The sequence below is a fragment of the Leucopleurus acutus genome (assembly GCF_964270905.1).
Source record: "Leucopleurus acutus genome assembly, chromosome: 18".
NCBI classification, from domain to species: domain Eukaryota; kingdom Metazoa; phylum Chordata; class Mammalia; order Artiodactyla; family Delphinidae; genus Leucopleurus; species Leucopleurus acutus.
Genome location: NC_139160.1, coordinates 75,161,671 through 75,178,416, shown reverse-complemented (window position 1 = coordinate 75,178,416; position 16,746 = coordinate 75,161,671). Strand labels below are relative to the sequence as shown.

The window sequence follows — 16,746 nt, the reverse complement described above, 5'->3', positions numbered from 1 at the left end:
ATTATTTATGTAATCAGAAAAAGAAAACACCTTACTAAAAAGACATTCAGAAGTCAAATTAAATGCTTTATAATATTAATGTAAATTATTAGATTTTTAAAATTATCTTAATTAAAATATTGACTAAAAATATTATTTATCATGAAAAACACTTGAAAAGAGGGAGTACAGTTTACCAAAAAATGGGAGCATAAATAATCAAACAGGGTAAACCTACGAAAGTTTTCCCTAGACCTTGAGCACAGATGGTGGTCTGTACTTCCCAAACTTAATAAACCCATGTTGCTGTTAGATGTACAAAATGTATGTATTTTTCTGTTCTTCAAAGAATTTTATGTAAAAATTATAGAAATGCCATGAAGCACACATTTTTCAGTTTACGCTTTTGTATTTAAAGAGTAAGTATTTCTTCTATCGGACATTAGTCAGAAAAGAAAAATCTTCATCATCAACAGTGGAAGTTTCTGAAAAGGCTGACGAGTGACAACAGTATGTTACGAAAAGTCAAGTTAACATGTATGATATGTGCAAATGCAGGTCTTTCATATTCTTGTAGAAACAATTCCGATTGTGTAAAAGATGCAATCAGAGAACCCTGGGAGCAGCAAAAGTCATGCTCGAAACCAGACAAACTTCACTTTCAGGGACTGTGAATCTAGTGTTAAGTTTTGTGCCATAATCACAGCCGTGGTTGATTACATTCCTGCACGTTTAATCTATCTTAACAGAACGGACCATTTTAAATTTTTATCCAGTATTGATACTGAATACCCTGAGGTGTCATTAAGCATGGGCTACTTCACTCAGTAACTTAAGGAAATACATGTTGACAATCATGATAAAAGTGGCAAAAATAAAGTTAAAAGAGAGAATTGAGCAATACTGAATTGAAAAATGCAGGTGTTCTTCAAAAATAACTTGTCAGTAATTTACGTGACAGTCCACTGCCACTGCAGGAGGAACTGTGGTCAGAACCACGAGAAAAGTTCCCACGTTTTTGGAGTTTACTTGTAATGAAGGACTTACCGAAGTCACATAACTAGTGAGAGAACCAGTCAGGGCTTATACTTGAGGTCCTGACGCTCAAATCGTTGCCATGATACTTTACGCCTACGTTAAGACCAAGGAACCATTCCTTCTAATTCTTTCTTCCACTTTAAGCCTTTAAAATTCTTGGTATATTTATACCTATGTTTGTGACCACCACGGTCAAAGCCTTTACTAGCAGTTTTGTCCACACTCAAAAAGAGTGTTCAGTGTGTCACTGCCGCTTTCCATCAGACATAAAAACTTTTTTACATAAAAAGTTGAGTGATGCCCAGAGCTATTTACATCAATAACCTATCAGGAATTTATTCTTTCTGATTGACTAGGTCCAGCTTGTAAATACTTGTTTCCTTCCCTAAGAAAGTTCTTAGATGTTTTCTTTACTTCTTCTTCATGCTACACCAGGGAAGGATGTGACAGCACAGTTCTAACAGGACACATTGACTTTCACAAGAAATCCTTGTTGATATTTTCACTTAAGATTATTTATAATATAAATACAATTACGGTCCAAGAAGATGACGTGATGCCTGTAACACCAATACACAGACTTCATCAACTACAGAAGCTCTGCAGCTCTCAAAATACAGCTTCTCTTTTTTGAATATATTTTGTAGCAACCATTCAGGTGGCTAAATTTAAAAGGAGGTGACTCTTATTACCCTTGTGCAAGTTGATGGAGATCCTGATTCTTTCCCAGTGAATTATCACTTTATAGGTTTGTTCTGATGGCCCAAAGAGGACTCATTTTCAGAAATGTAATTTCAGAGTGTAGGCAGGCTATAGTAGCAGACTGATAGTTTCTACATTGTCTTAGAATTTAAGAAGCTAATGAAGTTCCAGGATCCTGCTTTTTATTGAGATCTACTTCAAAATCCATTTTGCTTCCTTGACTATATATATGAGTTAAAGAGATTACAAAGAGTAGATCTCTTGTAGAAGCCTAATGGTTTTGGTTAAGGGATGATTCAATAAAGACATTCTGGAAAAGAAAGAACTCCAAAGAGAAAGACTATTTAACTAATACAAAACATATAACCTTCCAAAAAAGCAGGATTATGTATCATTGTTGCTAAACCTCTTTTATTGTTTGTTTTATTTGACAGTATTGGTGTACTGTCCCATTTCTTACACCCCTTGTATCAACCTTTTCGATGTATTTAACTGTCTGATGTAATTTAGTGTTTTAATGAATTTAATGACTGATATATTTATTTTAGAACCCAAAATTGAACACTGCTTTACAAAATTATTTTCCTCTACAAATTCAATTTTTTTTTTCAAATAAAATGGAAATCTCAACCTCAGATCAAGCTTTAACAGCATACGCTCTCTTAAATGTCACTGAGCAGTGGGCTAATGAAATCTCTTTTACAGTTTCTGCTGGTTCAGAATGGCTATAACATTTGCACTTATAAAGTTCCCACAGGAATTTTAATATTCCTGTCTTTATCACTACTTCATGAAATTAAGTCTACCCTTTGTAAGAGTTTGTCCACCCTACTAACAAATAAATATCATCCTATGTGATAAATAGTTTTGTGGGGACCTTTTCTAGGAAAACTTGGTGTGGAATTTTTTTCAGGAAAAGAAAAAACATTATGCCTCCTGCGACTTCTGATCCAGCCCCAAATCTTAGCTCTGACTGGCTGGATTCACCTGTCTCCCGGGTTTTGAGGTTGATAGGATTTTCCCTGAAACTTCAGCTCTCTGATGGGTCCAAGAAAAGTGACTGATTTTCAATTGGTTCAACTTTTTTCTTATTGCAAGGACAGCAGCCTGAGCATGTCTGAGCTGAAACCAGAAATCCTCCACATGTGTTTTTCGAATGACACTTTATTGCTTGTTTTCTGAAATCCACTTTTATGGTGTTAATCACTGTGAATAAGGAGTAAGAATTTTCACCATAGATAGGATGAATTTTTACCGTCGATTTTAGTGATGGGAAAGTTTAGGTAGCAATAGGTTTAAAAAAACACGACTTAAGAACAACAACAACAAAAAAAAGGTGGACTGATAGAAACAGAAAGTAGAATGGTGGCTACCAGGGGCTGGAGGGCGGGGAAGATGGGAGATGCTGCTGAAAGGGTACCAACTTTGACTTATAAGATGGGTAAGTTCCAGCGACCTAATGTACAGCATGGTGACTACTGTTCATAATATTATATTATACACCTGAATTTTGCTAAGAAAGTAGATCTTAAGCATTCTCACTACAAAAAAAAATTAATATTAACTCTGTGAGGTGATGGAGGTGTTAATTTACCTGATTGTTGTAATCATTTAACAAAATATACCAAATCATCACGTTGTAAAATATATACAGTTTTATTTATCAATTATATCTCAATAAAGCTGAAAAAAAGAAAAAAAAACCCTCTTAATGTTCAATGGTCACTAACAGGGCTTAGGAGCCAGAGTAGCTTCCTTCAAATTCTTACTCCGATTAGCCCCAAAAATATAACCTTGGGTAAAAAATTGGACGTTTGCCCCATTTCCTTTCTTGACAAACTTGGCTTTAGACCTAGTGAGATACATTAAGTAGGATAAACCATGAAATGTGTCCACTGACCTCATCACAAAAATGTCAAAGTATTCTCGGCAAAGGGCCGTTTTGAGGGGTCTGAGTGAAGAGAGACCAGATTGTCTGGATGGGGCGACAGGGGCCATAAATTGGGGTCAGAAAAAGCATATTGTCCTTCAGAGAAGTTTGGCTACGAACATGAGAGGACAACAGGGTGACCATCCGAGGACAGAAGTTTGATCAGGCTTTTTTCTTCTTATTTTTTAACTAATGGAAATCACTAGAACATAACCATGAATTAATGTAAAGGAAAAGGATACAGGAATGACTACGAAAATGAAAGCTCAATAAATGATGAAGGAGAAATCTTTGGAGAAGGGGCCAGTAGCAGAATCTAAAGAGGATGTAGAAGGAGTTAGCTTAAAAAGGAGAACAAACACCTCTTTAAGGATGGAAGAAAGCCAGTGAATATATATAGGGAAGAAATCAAGAGTTTTTAGTAGGAAGCTGAAGGCATTCAAGCCCGAAGACCTCAATTTTCTCAGAGAGGTTGAAGGCAAGACCCACATCTGAAAAAAAGATTAAATACGGCGTGCATGTCCTCATTTACATAAAAAGTTGAGTGATGCCCAGGTGTTCTGCCACAGTTCCTATTGGAAAATCAGACTTACCATGAACTATTCAGTTTTAGCTTATTTTCTGGGGAGGAGTACAACGTTCTGAAACAGCAGGGTACCCTGTGTTCTAATATTTAACAAATCAAAGTGATGGAAAGGGTAATTTAGAACTAAACAATATAAAAAATTTTATACTAGGATTTAACCCGGAAACAGTCTAAGCAATGAATGAGTGAAGTTTTGGAACAATTTAATTTTGATCTATCAACTTGGCCACCTGACACAACGTGAGCAATATGTGTTTTTGAAACATCATTTGCTATTTCATTTAGGGCAGAATTGCTAGGTTCCAGCAGTCAGTCGCCTGCAGCACCCATTATAATGATCTAGTCCCACTCTGCCCATTAAACACAGAGCATGACACACTCCAGCCAACAGGCAGAGAAATTACTAACATCAGATGTTCAAACACAAAAGGCCAAGGATGAAGAAAACATTCACTGCAATTTCAAGTAATCATTCCATTGGTACTGAAGTGAGACGATGATAGTGTTAATATTACTGAGCCTCACTTAGTAAATGACTATTGATTTGCTAATATCTCCTCCTACACGTTCTGATTTCAGGGAGTGAAAATATCTTAAAAGATCTCCTGGTAATATGTAATACTAATAATTCAGCAATTCACCATTCCCTGTCACCCCTTAAGAAAAATAAAACAATTAAATAACATTTTGTCCTTCAGTTATTTATTAGTCATTTTTTGACATTACGTATAATAGATACCCTTTATAGTAAGGTTTATTAAATGGTTCTAAGACATGTGAAGTATCAAAGCATTTCCTCCCAAAATTTTCAATAAAAAAGAGAAAAACCTGAGATGATCAGTCAGGAACATAGGTAATCATTTTACCCCAAAAGAAGCGTCATTCAGTGTTTTAGTCAAATAAATTATTTTCCTTCTAAAATAATTAACACCAAAATAAAAATTAATTTGTTTCTTATGGTCCAAAATGCAATGGGCTGTTAAAACAGGCAGATTTGTCACAGCTTTAGAACTGCTAACAGGACAGAGAAGCTTAGCAACTGTGGCCACAACGGGAAATTAAATGTGAAAATTCAGATCTAGCATGCCACGGATAAATGTAACCCTGTAATCCAAAGTCTTATCAGTAAATAAGTGAAAATTGAGCAATGCTATTAAGAAACCATTCTCTGTGAAATCACATGGTACAAAATAGCAAAGAAAAGTCTATTGTTCCTCTCTCCACAGGCAAGTGATTGAGCTGATTCTGATATTTACAAGTATTGATTCAAGGCATAGATGCACTGATACAACATGCCCGAAATATATATGCATATATACACACACACATATGTATATATTTCATATATTACGACCATGATGAAATAAATAGGAAGTCAAAATTTTAAAAAGACTGGTTTGAGTTAACCACTTTTCAGCCTTTGTGATTTCCTCTTGGATAACAGAAAAGTTTCTTAAAGTCTGAGAAATAGCAAATTACTATAGAATTATTAAAAAAATACTCTAACAAATTTTGAGTTATAGAGCATTGGTGTTCAAATATGGCACTGGTCAGAAAATATTTTAAACACTGGATAATGTAGAATGAAAATTTTAAAAACTTACATATGTGAGATACTCAAATATTCAATAAAATAAGGTAAGTGAAAATTCTGTGGTCAAATTTTGTTTAATAGAATGTATATTATATAGAATTATATGAATATGTAATTCTACATTAAATATAAAAATATTAATGCAGCAAAATACTTTACTGGGAATGAAAACATTTAGATTTGAGATTTTATTCTACTACACAACCTCTCTGATATTAGATTTCTTTATGTAAAAATAGGGATAATATATTAAGTGCATTGCTTTTGTCATAGATGTGCTCCACATACTCAGTGAGCTATCTATGAAACTTCTAGGAAACTGCAAAACCCTGTTCAACTATGTGATGGAAATTGTGAAAATAATAATGGTACTAAAAAGTCTAAATTTTGAAAATATACTGTAGAAATCCATCATTTTTTGAGCCACCCCAATTCCTAAAATACACTGGGTTTAGATGGTTTCTATTTCACAATTAAAATCCTAAAATCGGTCAACTGTTTTACTTAGTAATAAATTCAGTCAATCCTCATTGCTCATGGATTTTATATTTGTGAACTTGCCTACTTGCTAGAATTAATTTGTAATCCCAAATCAACACTGATGGTACTTTGCTGGTCATCCGTGCATATGCACAGAGTGGTGGAAAATTCTAGCCACCCGAGGTGCACATTCAAAGCTCAGGTCTCATGAGGCCTTGCTCTGCCTTCTTGTTTCAGCTCTCATAGTGTAAAAAAATGGTCTTACTGCAGTCTACTCAGTGCCATTTTTCGTGTGTTTGAGCTTTTTCTTGGTGATTTCACTGTTTCAAGTGGCCCCCAACCGTAGTGCAGAAGTGCTGTCTAGTGTTTCCATGGGCAAGGAGGCTGTGATGAGCCTTAATAGAAGATATGTGCGTCGCATAAGCTTTTTTCAGGCCCGAGTTATAGTGTTACTGCCGTGAGTTCAAGGTTTATGAGTCGACAACATATTTTAAATTAGGTGTCTTTAAACAGAAACACACAAAAAATAAAGTTTGTGCTAAAAACACAGTTGTAAAAAAATAAAGCTGTACAGATCTGTTGATGAACATGTTGTGAGCAGAGGCACGCAGGAACCTAACACTGTAAGTCCCCTAGGAGCCTGGTCTTGTGTTCACTAAGTCAGTGTCTGTGATGATTTCACAGAACAGAACCACCACGAATAATGTATTACAATGTATCATAATACTTCTTAACTTTCCTCCCATAGTCTAAGTACTAAAGTTAGAAAACTGTGTTTTAATGGGAAATGTATAATATTGCAATACAAATAGTGATCTCATTTGTCCACTTTGGGGACTTGTAGCTCCATATGAATTCTGTCGTAAGTAATACGGCAGCACATCAGAGCGGTCAGGGTTCAGGTTCTGAAGCTGGCCTTCATGGGATCAAATTTTGCCTCTACCACTATCAACTAACTGGCTTTCAGCATGTAGATTAGCCTCACTAAGTTGCCTCACCTATAAAAAGTAAAAGTGGAGAAAGCTAGCACATACATACAGGATTCTGTGAGGACTAAGTGAATTAATAATTATAAAGCACGTAGAAAAACACTCATCATATAGGGAGGGCTGTATAAAAGTTAATTATTAGTATCTGCTAGAGTTTTGTAGATCTGGCGAAAGTACTGACAACATTCACAGTAGCTATGTCTACTCCAAAACATGAAACCATTTGTGATTCAATTAAAATAGCAACGATCTAATGCCGTTTAGTATATGATGGTGACGCACACATACATCTCCACTTAACAAAAACTCACAATAAACAATTACCTTGCAAATCAATGAAAATTTCTACAGATAATGCTTTCCTGAAGAACTTGAAAAAAATGTGATTCAAATACATTTTTCATTCCTTTTTAAACATAACCCCATACCCTCACGCTATTCTAAACACCTTCTCCATTTCAGCAAACACAGATTCCAACCCTGCAGTTCTCAGGCCAACAAAGTGGAAGCCCCCCCCGACTCCTGCTCTTTCTCTCAAGCCCCAAATCCAATCCCACACCAAATACTGACAACTCGACCTTCCAGATACTCCCACATGTCGGCCACTTCTCACCACCTGCACCATGTCTGGCCCGGACAGTGGGACAGCGTCCCCTAAGAGTTCCCCCCGCCCCTTTGTGTATTTTCAACAGAGCAGACAGAGTGGATCTTTTTAAATGGATGTCATATCACGTCACCTCTCCACTGAAAACCCTCCACAGGCCCCCTCATCACCTGGGGTAAAAGTAAATTCTAACGTCCAAGCAAGGGGTTTGATAAGCTCCTGTCGCCTCTCTGACTTCTCGTTCTGCCCTGCCCACGTCCACTCCATGAGAGAACTGCCTGGGTCTCCTTTGCTCTTCTTCTAACACGAGCCACTGCCCCACAGCTTGCCCTCACCCGTTGCCTCTGCCCAGCCCACGATGCACCCACAGTCCACGAGGCTCACAGCTCAAATGTCACCCCTCCATCAGGACATCCATTAAGACTCTCTACCCCTCTCTCCTTGCCCCTCCAACATTTCGCTTTAGTTGACACGTTGTACACTTCATCCACTTAGGTGTTTTTTCCTGTTTCTCCCCAGTAGAATGTAAGCTCCAAAGAGGCAGGGATTTGTGCTTCTTTTATTCACTGCTGACCCCCTCAGTGCAGAACAGAAGGCACTCAAATATGTAACTGCACAGTGTCCCTTACGCATCAGTTTGGAAAATGGAAAGAAGACTGGACATGCAGCGCTGAACAACGTACGATGACATTTAGTTCTGGAAGTAAAATAAATCTTTCTTTTGAGGTTGTTAGCGGGAACATATTTCTATAGTAATTACGATTTTTATGATGACGTATTTCACCCACATTTACTTGAAAGCAAATTATTTCTATGGACGGATGGTGGGCTAGTTATGACATGGTGGTAATGAGGCTACTCAGATTTGCTGAATCCATTAGTCAAGTTACTCAGTGGTTACACGTACGTTACTTGCTTTGGTTTGTTTTTGTCATTGTTCTATAATGTAAAATGTCTTATTATTCACTGTGTAGCACCCAGAACATAGTAGTCACTCAATAAATATTTGCTGAATGAATGAACAAACAATAACTTCCCTGACGGCAGGAATTATGTTAAAGATAGTTGGTGATCAATAAATATTAGTTAATGATGAAAGACAGTCATCAGTAAATGAATAACAGCAACGGGCAGATATATAACTTTGCATATGAGGTTGGGTTATTCTATGGTGTGAGAAATAGGGCACTGCAGACCATGAAAATGTTAATAACCTGACAATCATAGATTTAATTCTATGTTTACACATGAAGTAAATCCAGTTTCTAGCTCTCAGTTCCGCCTGGTAAAGAAAAGCAATATCATCTGACCTTGAGATCATGTGTGCTGAAGTAAGCACTTCTAAATACAAGTGTAGAATGAGCAGGATGAAGAATTCTAGAATATGGAGGAAGATGAATGTGGCTATAAGACAGGGTTTTTTTAGATATAACATGAGTTAATAATGTCAATATTAAATTCAGGCTGACTTCCAAAAATTGGCCTGCCATTCTTTCAGCCATTTGTGTACGTATTCAGCAAGTATTGATATATATACATTGAGTCTCTATAAAGCTCTGGCACTGTTTTAACAAATAGCCATGTATGCACCAGCTAGTTACTTCTGTGACTTGCTGGAAGCTAATAATTTAGGTAATGCTTAACTTAGAGCTCCCTAATGAACACCACTGATATAAGCTCGATAAATAATTAATGAATATAAATCAAATTGTTCTAGGCAGAAGAGATATTTATTATAAAGGCAACTGGCCATTAATAAAATTGAGTTATTGCCAGGGGAACAAGTAGGAGTTACAGAAACTGTGTCACACGAGAACAAAGGGAAAAGTAAATCGTATTTAAATAAGCACAACATACACGATAATGTGAAAGAAAAAGGAGCTCAGGCAATATGCTGACGATCCTAGCAGCAACTGGGGGGAAATGCCGAAGAATAGGGGAATACAATAAAAGTACAAAAAAAGGAGTGTAGAGAACTCACCTCATCAAAATGGAGCTATCACTGAGTCTGACAATGACATGAGGGTGTCCCCGTTCAGGACAATGATTTAGTACTTCTTCAAACTGTTGTTATTTTTCTAAGCATCTGTTTTGGGAAATGGGACTGGTGCCAGTGCTTATTGATTTTCCTTGGAAGACACTGTTTAACCTCAACGGGAGCAAAGCACATGTATATTTCCTCAGTTATGCAAAGAGTCACAAGGAAGACCTAAGTAATTTGCCACAATATGTCTAACTTATTTCTATAATTATAGTGTAATTGACACCCCAGGTACCAGTCCTCACGGGCTGCCCTAATCCCAGCTCTGGTTATAAACATGCTTCATTCCTGCCGTCTGGGTGGTCCAAGTTATTTGCTACTTCTAGTCTATCAGCGGTATTCCTGATACCCATGCTACTCCCGGCAACAGTCCCTATATGCTGAAGGGCAGTCATCTGCAAGTAGTTATAGCTTCTGCACCTTGAAATCACAACCCTGCCATGTACTGAGCCCTTCTCTTGGCTGTCCCTGTGACATTAAATTGTAAGAATCCTATGAGATGCCTAGACCAGCACTCAGCGCAGACTCTACAAAGAAGGTAGATCCTCTTACTCTGTTCCATCAGAAATAAGAAACAGATATTCTATAATGAAGGAAGGAAATCTTGGCTGGCAGTGAAATTAAGGGCTGACAAACTCTCTGAACTCAAGAAGGGGAAGTCTTCATCCAGCAGTGTACATTGAGGAAATGGAAGAAGGATTTTAAGAATTCAAGCTGAGTCGCATGAATATTGGTTCCTGAGAATTGCATGAATGAAATGAAAATAGAAAGCCTAATTTGGCAAAGGTTTGGTGTAACTAATCATAATTACTGAGAGAAAATAAATGGAGGCGGGCCTTGAAAAAGTGACTCTCAACTAATATTCTGAATCTCTCGACTAATGTTCAGAAAAAAAAATAAAAACATAGGAAAACCACAAAAGCTATGAATCTAACTCTTCTATCTCATTCTCATATAATTATAGCCCAGCTTCGCCCAAGTCATCCAGTGGTTGAACTACCCAAAAAAAAAGTTTCAAACAACTACTATAGACCAAGCCGTTTCTTTAAAAATCTAGCCTGGTGTCCTATGAGTTCTGAGAATTCCAAAAAGTTCACAGTTGATGATTTCACAGTATCACTCAAAAGACCACAGAGTTCCCTTCTGAGATGTGTTTTAAATTTTCCTTTAATACTAAGCAAATACTAAGTAGATCTCACTGCCTTTGCGCTGACTTGTTAGTTTAATTCCTCTTAGGCTCAGGTTCTATAAAGTGAAGATTTGTCCTTATAAATGAGTTAAGTACTTTTTCATGTGTTTTCCTGTAGAGTACTAGTTCCCCCAAGTGATTCTATTTCAAGTTAAATTGTCTTTATTTCCTTTACCTTTCCTTATTTATTTATTATAGCTGCCATCTTCCAGGAGTTGAAAGGAACACATTTCTAGTGATATAATACACTTCTACTAGAAAAACAAAAAAAGTTTACAAATTCTTGAGGGACAAATTAGACTAAACTAGACCAAATTAAACGTCTTACAAGATTAAGGAAATCTCCATTCATAGTCTTCATCCTAAACGACTTCTGCTTAGGATTTTAAAAAGGGGGAAGAAAGCAGTGTAGTGGGATTGCGTTTTTTAAAAAAAGATATGTTCAAGTCCTAAGGCTACTATCTGTGAGTGATCTTCTATGGAAATAAGGTCTTTGCAGATCAAGGTAAGATAAGGTGGTATTGAGTTAAGGTGGACCCTAAACCCTACGACTGGTGCATTTATAAAGAAAAGAGAGGGGTATTTGGACACAGAGACACAGGGAAGAGGGTCACGCGATGATGGAGGCAAAGACTGGAGTGATGCATCTGTAACCAAGGACCACCAAGGACTGCAAGGGATCATAGGAGCTAGAAAGAAACAAGGAAGAATTCTTCCCTAGAGCTGACATAGGGCATACAGCTTTGCCAACACCTTGATTTCAGATTCCTGGCCTCCAAAATGTAAGAGAATAAAGTTCTCTTGTATTTAGCTATCAAGTATGTGGTAATTTGTTAAGACAGGCAGCATGACCCTGGGGAGAAAGGACAGACTTTGGACAATGACCTTAAGTTCAGAGATATAGTTTGTTTTTTGACCTATGGCAAGTTGCTTAATATCTTTGAGCACCAATTTGCTTGTATGTGAAATTTTGAGGGCTCGTGTGAAAAGCCAGGCACATAATACAAAATCATTAAGGAATTATGCAATTTTTATTAATAAAGGGAAAAAAAGCAAATCATTCATTCTTACTCTTATATTCTAGTATGCTTTCTAAAATATCCTGCATAATTTCTTAAAATCTTTGTTAGAGATAAACCAATCAGAAAGAATCTCAATTCTAAAATAATTATAGTACGTGCGAGGACCCATGTCAGGGTCTAAACTGTAACTCAAGACAATGACAACAAATAACTCCAGTGATTTTTATACTTAGAGTTTTCACTTTCATGTAAACAAAAGTTGTAGACATTTCTTTGCTAGATTTAAACAAGAGAAGAAGATTCAATATAAGCCACATAGCCTTACTATCATATACCTAGTCTGGCTAAAAATTAGGAGAATGAATTGAAAGACAAAACAACAAGTATCAAACCATTTTAGTTAGCACTGACTTGCGAGGTATCAAGGCATATAATTTCCAAGAAAAAGGCAAGAGGAATAGAGCTTGGTGTGACATCTACACAATTTGTTTTATGAACTATGTGGTGACCCACAACCTTAGTCTCTAATTATCTTGTAATTCCAGGCAAATAAGTGATGACATATACACACATTTTTTTTTTCTCACCTGAAGTATTATATATTGTGAAGTATTATTGGTTAAATATGCAGACTTTTATATGCCATCAAATCTTCAAATGGTAATAAACTGAATTGCTGTACTTACTAATACAAGCAGTAGGACAACATCAGGGTTATCACATGCACAAGCAATGTGCATTGGTGTCCAAAAATCTTCGTCCTGGTGGTTGACATTGGCCCCTCTGTCAATCAGGATCTCTGCAATGAAGACATTATCATACCGGGCACACTGAAAAAAGAAAAAAAGAAATAAAAGAAAGTATACTATGATAACAAACTATGATAGGCTTATTTGGAATAAACCTAATCCAAATTTCCTTTCCATAAGTAGACAACTTCAATGCCAATTTTTGAACTTGGGAGGTGGAGCTAAACTGGGGAAGAATGTATTCATGTTCCCCAACTAACCTACAAGGAAAGAAGCATATGTAAGACTGAAAGGAAAATTGAATCCATGGACGGTGGAAAGAAAAATAGACTAGATATTATAGAAGACAAGATTAGTCATTTGAAGGCAGTAATATAAATTATACAAAATGACACACAGAGAGAAAAATGACGAAATAAATGAACGGAGCCTCCGTGAGTTGTGGGAAAACTTCAAACTGATTGATAATCCCTGAGACTGACAGCACAGGAAATGGGTACTACAGAGATATATGTATGTTTCTGTTATTATTTAATTACCTTTATAATTAGTCGTTAGAAAACAGCCCAATTTTAAAAAGTAGGCAGAAGATTTGAACTTTGTCAATATTTTATAATAACTATAAAGGGCGTATAAACTTTAAAAGCTATGAATCACTATACTGCACACCTATAACTTATATAATATTGTACATCAACTATACTTCAACTTAAAAGAAGATACATGAACTGTGGTTCACAGTTATAACACAGTCATTGAAGAATCTCCATATCTTTCTTCATTCGCTGGTACTCTCAAGAATGTACAAAAAGGACAATGCAAAATCATGGTGCACATTCCATATGGAAGGAGATTTGAGGGGTGCCACTTTGGGGACACATGGAAGCACTTGGGGCAATGGCAAACACATGAACTTTGAAGGATTAGTTTCAGTTTTGAACTAAGATATCTGTGTATCTGATGTTCCATGTCATGTGTAGCAATAACAAATAGTCCCTACCACCAGGGCCTGATGATGTGAACCACGACCCCATCCACACTCTCTGCAGGTTTGGGTACAAAGACTGATAAGGTGAGGACCAGAGAATAAAAGCTAATACATCCATTTTAGAATCTGGGGCCTGGACCCAATTTCTTTTAGGAAATTCATATGCAAGTAATTCCTATTCTTCTCTCTTTTTCGTTTTGAAAGCTCCCTCCATAATCAAACCAGATGTGACCTCATCCTTCTGTGCCTGTCAAGATGTCCTCAACCTGCACGTCAGAAATCCACAGTGATGATTCAAACATACCTAAGGTTTAGCTTTCAGTCTTTTACCAAAACATAGTTAATTAGATACCGTGTTTAAAGTGATACCCGCCCTCTCAAGTGACGTAAGTTTTAGATTCACATTTCAGAGGATCGTGAATAATAATTTGACAGCAATAAGTACCTTCTAATCACACTTGTCTGCAAAGATGATGATGGCTGAATATTCCTGGTACAATGTTCTTACAGTATTATTGCTATATAGTAAACTTCTTTCTCCCTAGAAAGAATTTTCATCAAGCTAGAAAATCTCCCTCCCAATTCAGGCAGTTTTTCACCATGTTTAGCAATTTCTGGGGACACTTTATGGAACCGTAAGAATGGCTGAGGCCCCGCTCTGTCACCCTCAACAGAACTCAGACAACATCAGTTATTTCCACCTGGAGACAAGTCCCCAGCTCCTCCTGTCACTGTCATCTCCTTCTTGAAATACCAAGCAGGACTAGCTACATAATTTATGCAAAATGAAAATAGAGGGCCCTTTATTCAAATATTCCTAAGAATTTAAAGATGGCGACAGCAGAGCATGAAAGCAAGCTTGGGCCCTTCTAAGTACAAGGCACACGCCATGAAGCCCGTCCTGAATTTTGAAGCCCCTTGACCAACCTGCCTCCCAGGCACCTCATGTCCACACACTCTTCCTTCCACTGGACCTCTGGAACAGTCCATTTCAAGCAAACGTTCCTCATCTGGATATGTCTAGAGAACCTAAGTGGAAATCTATCTCTCTGGAAACACCATCTCTCCTGGAGCCTTCCCCTGTGCAGGTAAAGTTATTCCTTCCTAGGACTCTGAAGAAGCTGGATTATTTTCTCAGCTTATCATTGATTCTTCTAGATCACTGCATGTTCACCTTCACGTGCTTCTTTCTAAGATTCACTCTGTCCTTACATACAATGCTCTTCCCCCAACCTGGTCCAAGCCTTCATCAAAGGTTTAGGAACCATGACCACGGTCTTTGCTCCACTTTTGAGCACCACGAAACAATGAGGCATCAGGTACATTGGGTCACCCACCCTATACGAGAGTTTAAAATGTCTTCCTTCCAGTACTCAGGAAACTTCACCTACATTGTACTTTAGTTGCCCATTCCTCATGACCAAGATTAGCTCCACGATGAAATATTAAATTCTGCAGTCCCGATCCGTGACCGGAATATTCCATTCTGCCTCTTAGGGTACACTTAGAAAACAACATGGCCGATAGCTCCTTCCTCTGAGACGTTCATGGAATTGACCAGAGTTAGAAAGTGACCACTTACACTTTCAACACCAGCTCAGTGGTTCACAATTTCTCTGGCAATGCATCCTTTCACTCATTTTTAAGTTTGTAAACAAAGGTGGTATTTCTCAACGTATAAAAACCCACTACAATGCGAATTATCGATTCAGCCCCAAAGACTCTGAAAACTATAGAAACCAAATCACAAATAAAGACAATTTTAAACTTCAAATGTGTTGTCTTTTCCCCTCACATTATCATAAGGGGTATTTTATATGTTTTAGTTCTGGTTGGCTAAGGAGCACCATGTCCTGAACGACCCTGAAATCTACCCTCAGAAAATCAAAAATTCGATATACACTGTGTTCACACACTAAACCCTATGGTTCACAACTGTAAGTTATCTGTTGCCAGTTTTTTTTTTTTCAACTGGAGTCAGATCTACTGTAACGTAAGCTTTCTCGATGATTATCTATTTTCAGTATCTATTTTCCCTCCTCTGTGTTGATTACAAAGCCGTTGGGACAGAGGAGATCAGCAAAGAGGTACTAGGACAACAACCAATTTGAGGCAGATTCATTTATTGAGTGGATACCATGTGCCAGGCGTCGTTCTAATATTAAAAACTATGTATTTCTGCACCGCCTGGCAGCTCTGGGGGGAGGAGAAGCAATAGGATTCACACAGTCAACTTGGATTAGCCAAGTTCCATTTTCTTGTCCTGTGTTTATGGGTTTTTAGCGGTTCAAAAACATTTCTACAATCAGAGACAGGCAGAGACAGAGAGAAAGAGACAGAGACAGAGAGAGGGGAGAGAGAGAGATACAGAGAGGCAGAGAGGTAGAGATTTATATCAGTAGCAAAACGAATTCAAATCTGTTGCAATTTCCAAAATTTCTGACATCACTCTGGAACTTCCATATGGTCCTGTGCATTCAGTGTCAATCCCATGGGCCGTCCTTTTCAGCCCGTGCTTGGATCTCTGCCAAGTCACTTCCGTTTCTTTGCCACTATATCACACTGAAGGATCATATGCATTATAGTGTCATCTTGAATATACCTCTTATCACTTTTGCTTTGCATGTATCTTCTCTCTGGTAAGTATTTATACTCCAGATGACCTTGCCATAGATAAACTATCCAGAATACTGCACTGAAGTACAGTTATTATTTCTACCGGCATTCCAAACAGCACAGCTTCCGGCCAATGGGACCAGACTCTAATTATGGAACAGGTCATTGCTAAAGGGGTTCAGATGTACCCCTGATGCACATCCTGAAATTTTAAACTCCTAATAACACTGGTATCCTTT

General features: G+C 37.4%; 1 protein-coding gene across 1 annotated transcript in view; it reads right to left on the bottom strand.

Moving 5' to 3' along the window:
- MYO16 (myosin XVI) overlaps positions 1-16,746 on the bottom strand; it is a gene marked incomplete at its 3' end in the record, with an annotated part of 531,603 nt that overhangs the window by 337,809 nt on the left and 177,048 nt on the right. Inside the window, exon 5 of the mRNA XM_082859271.1 lies at positions 12,841-12,984. Coding sequence (XP_082715397.1) covers positions 12,841-12,984 — 144 coding nt within the window. The remainder of the gene's footprint in view (positions 1-12,840; positions 12,985-16,746) is intronic.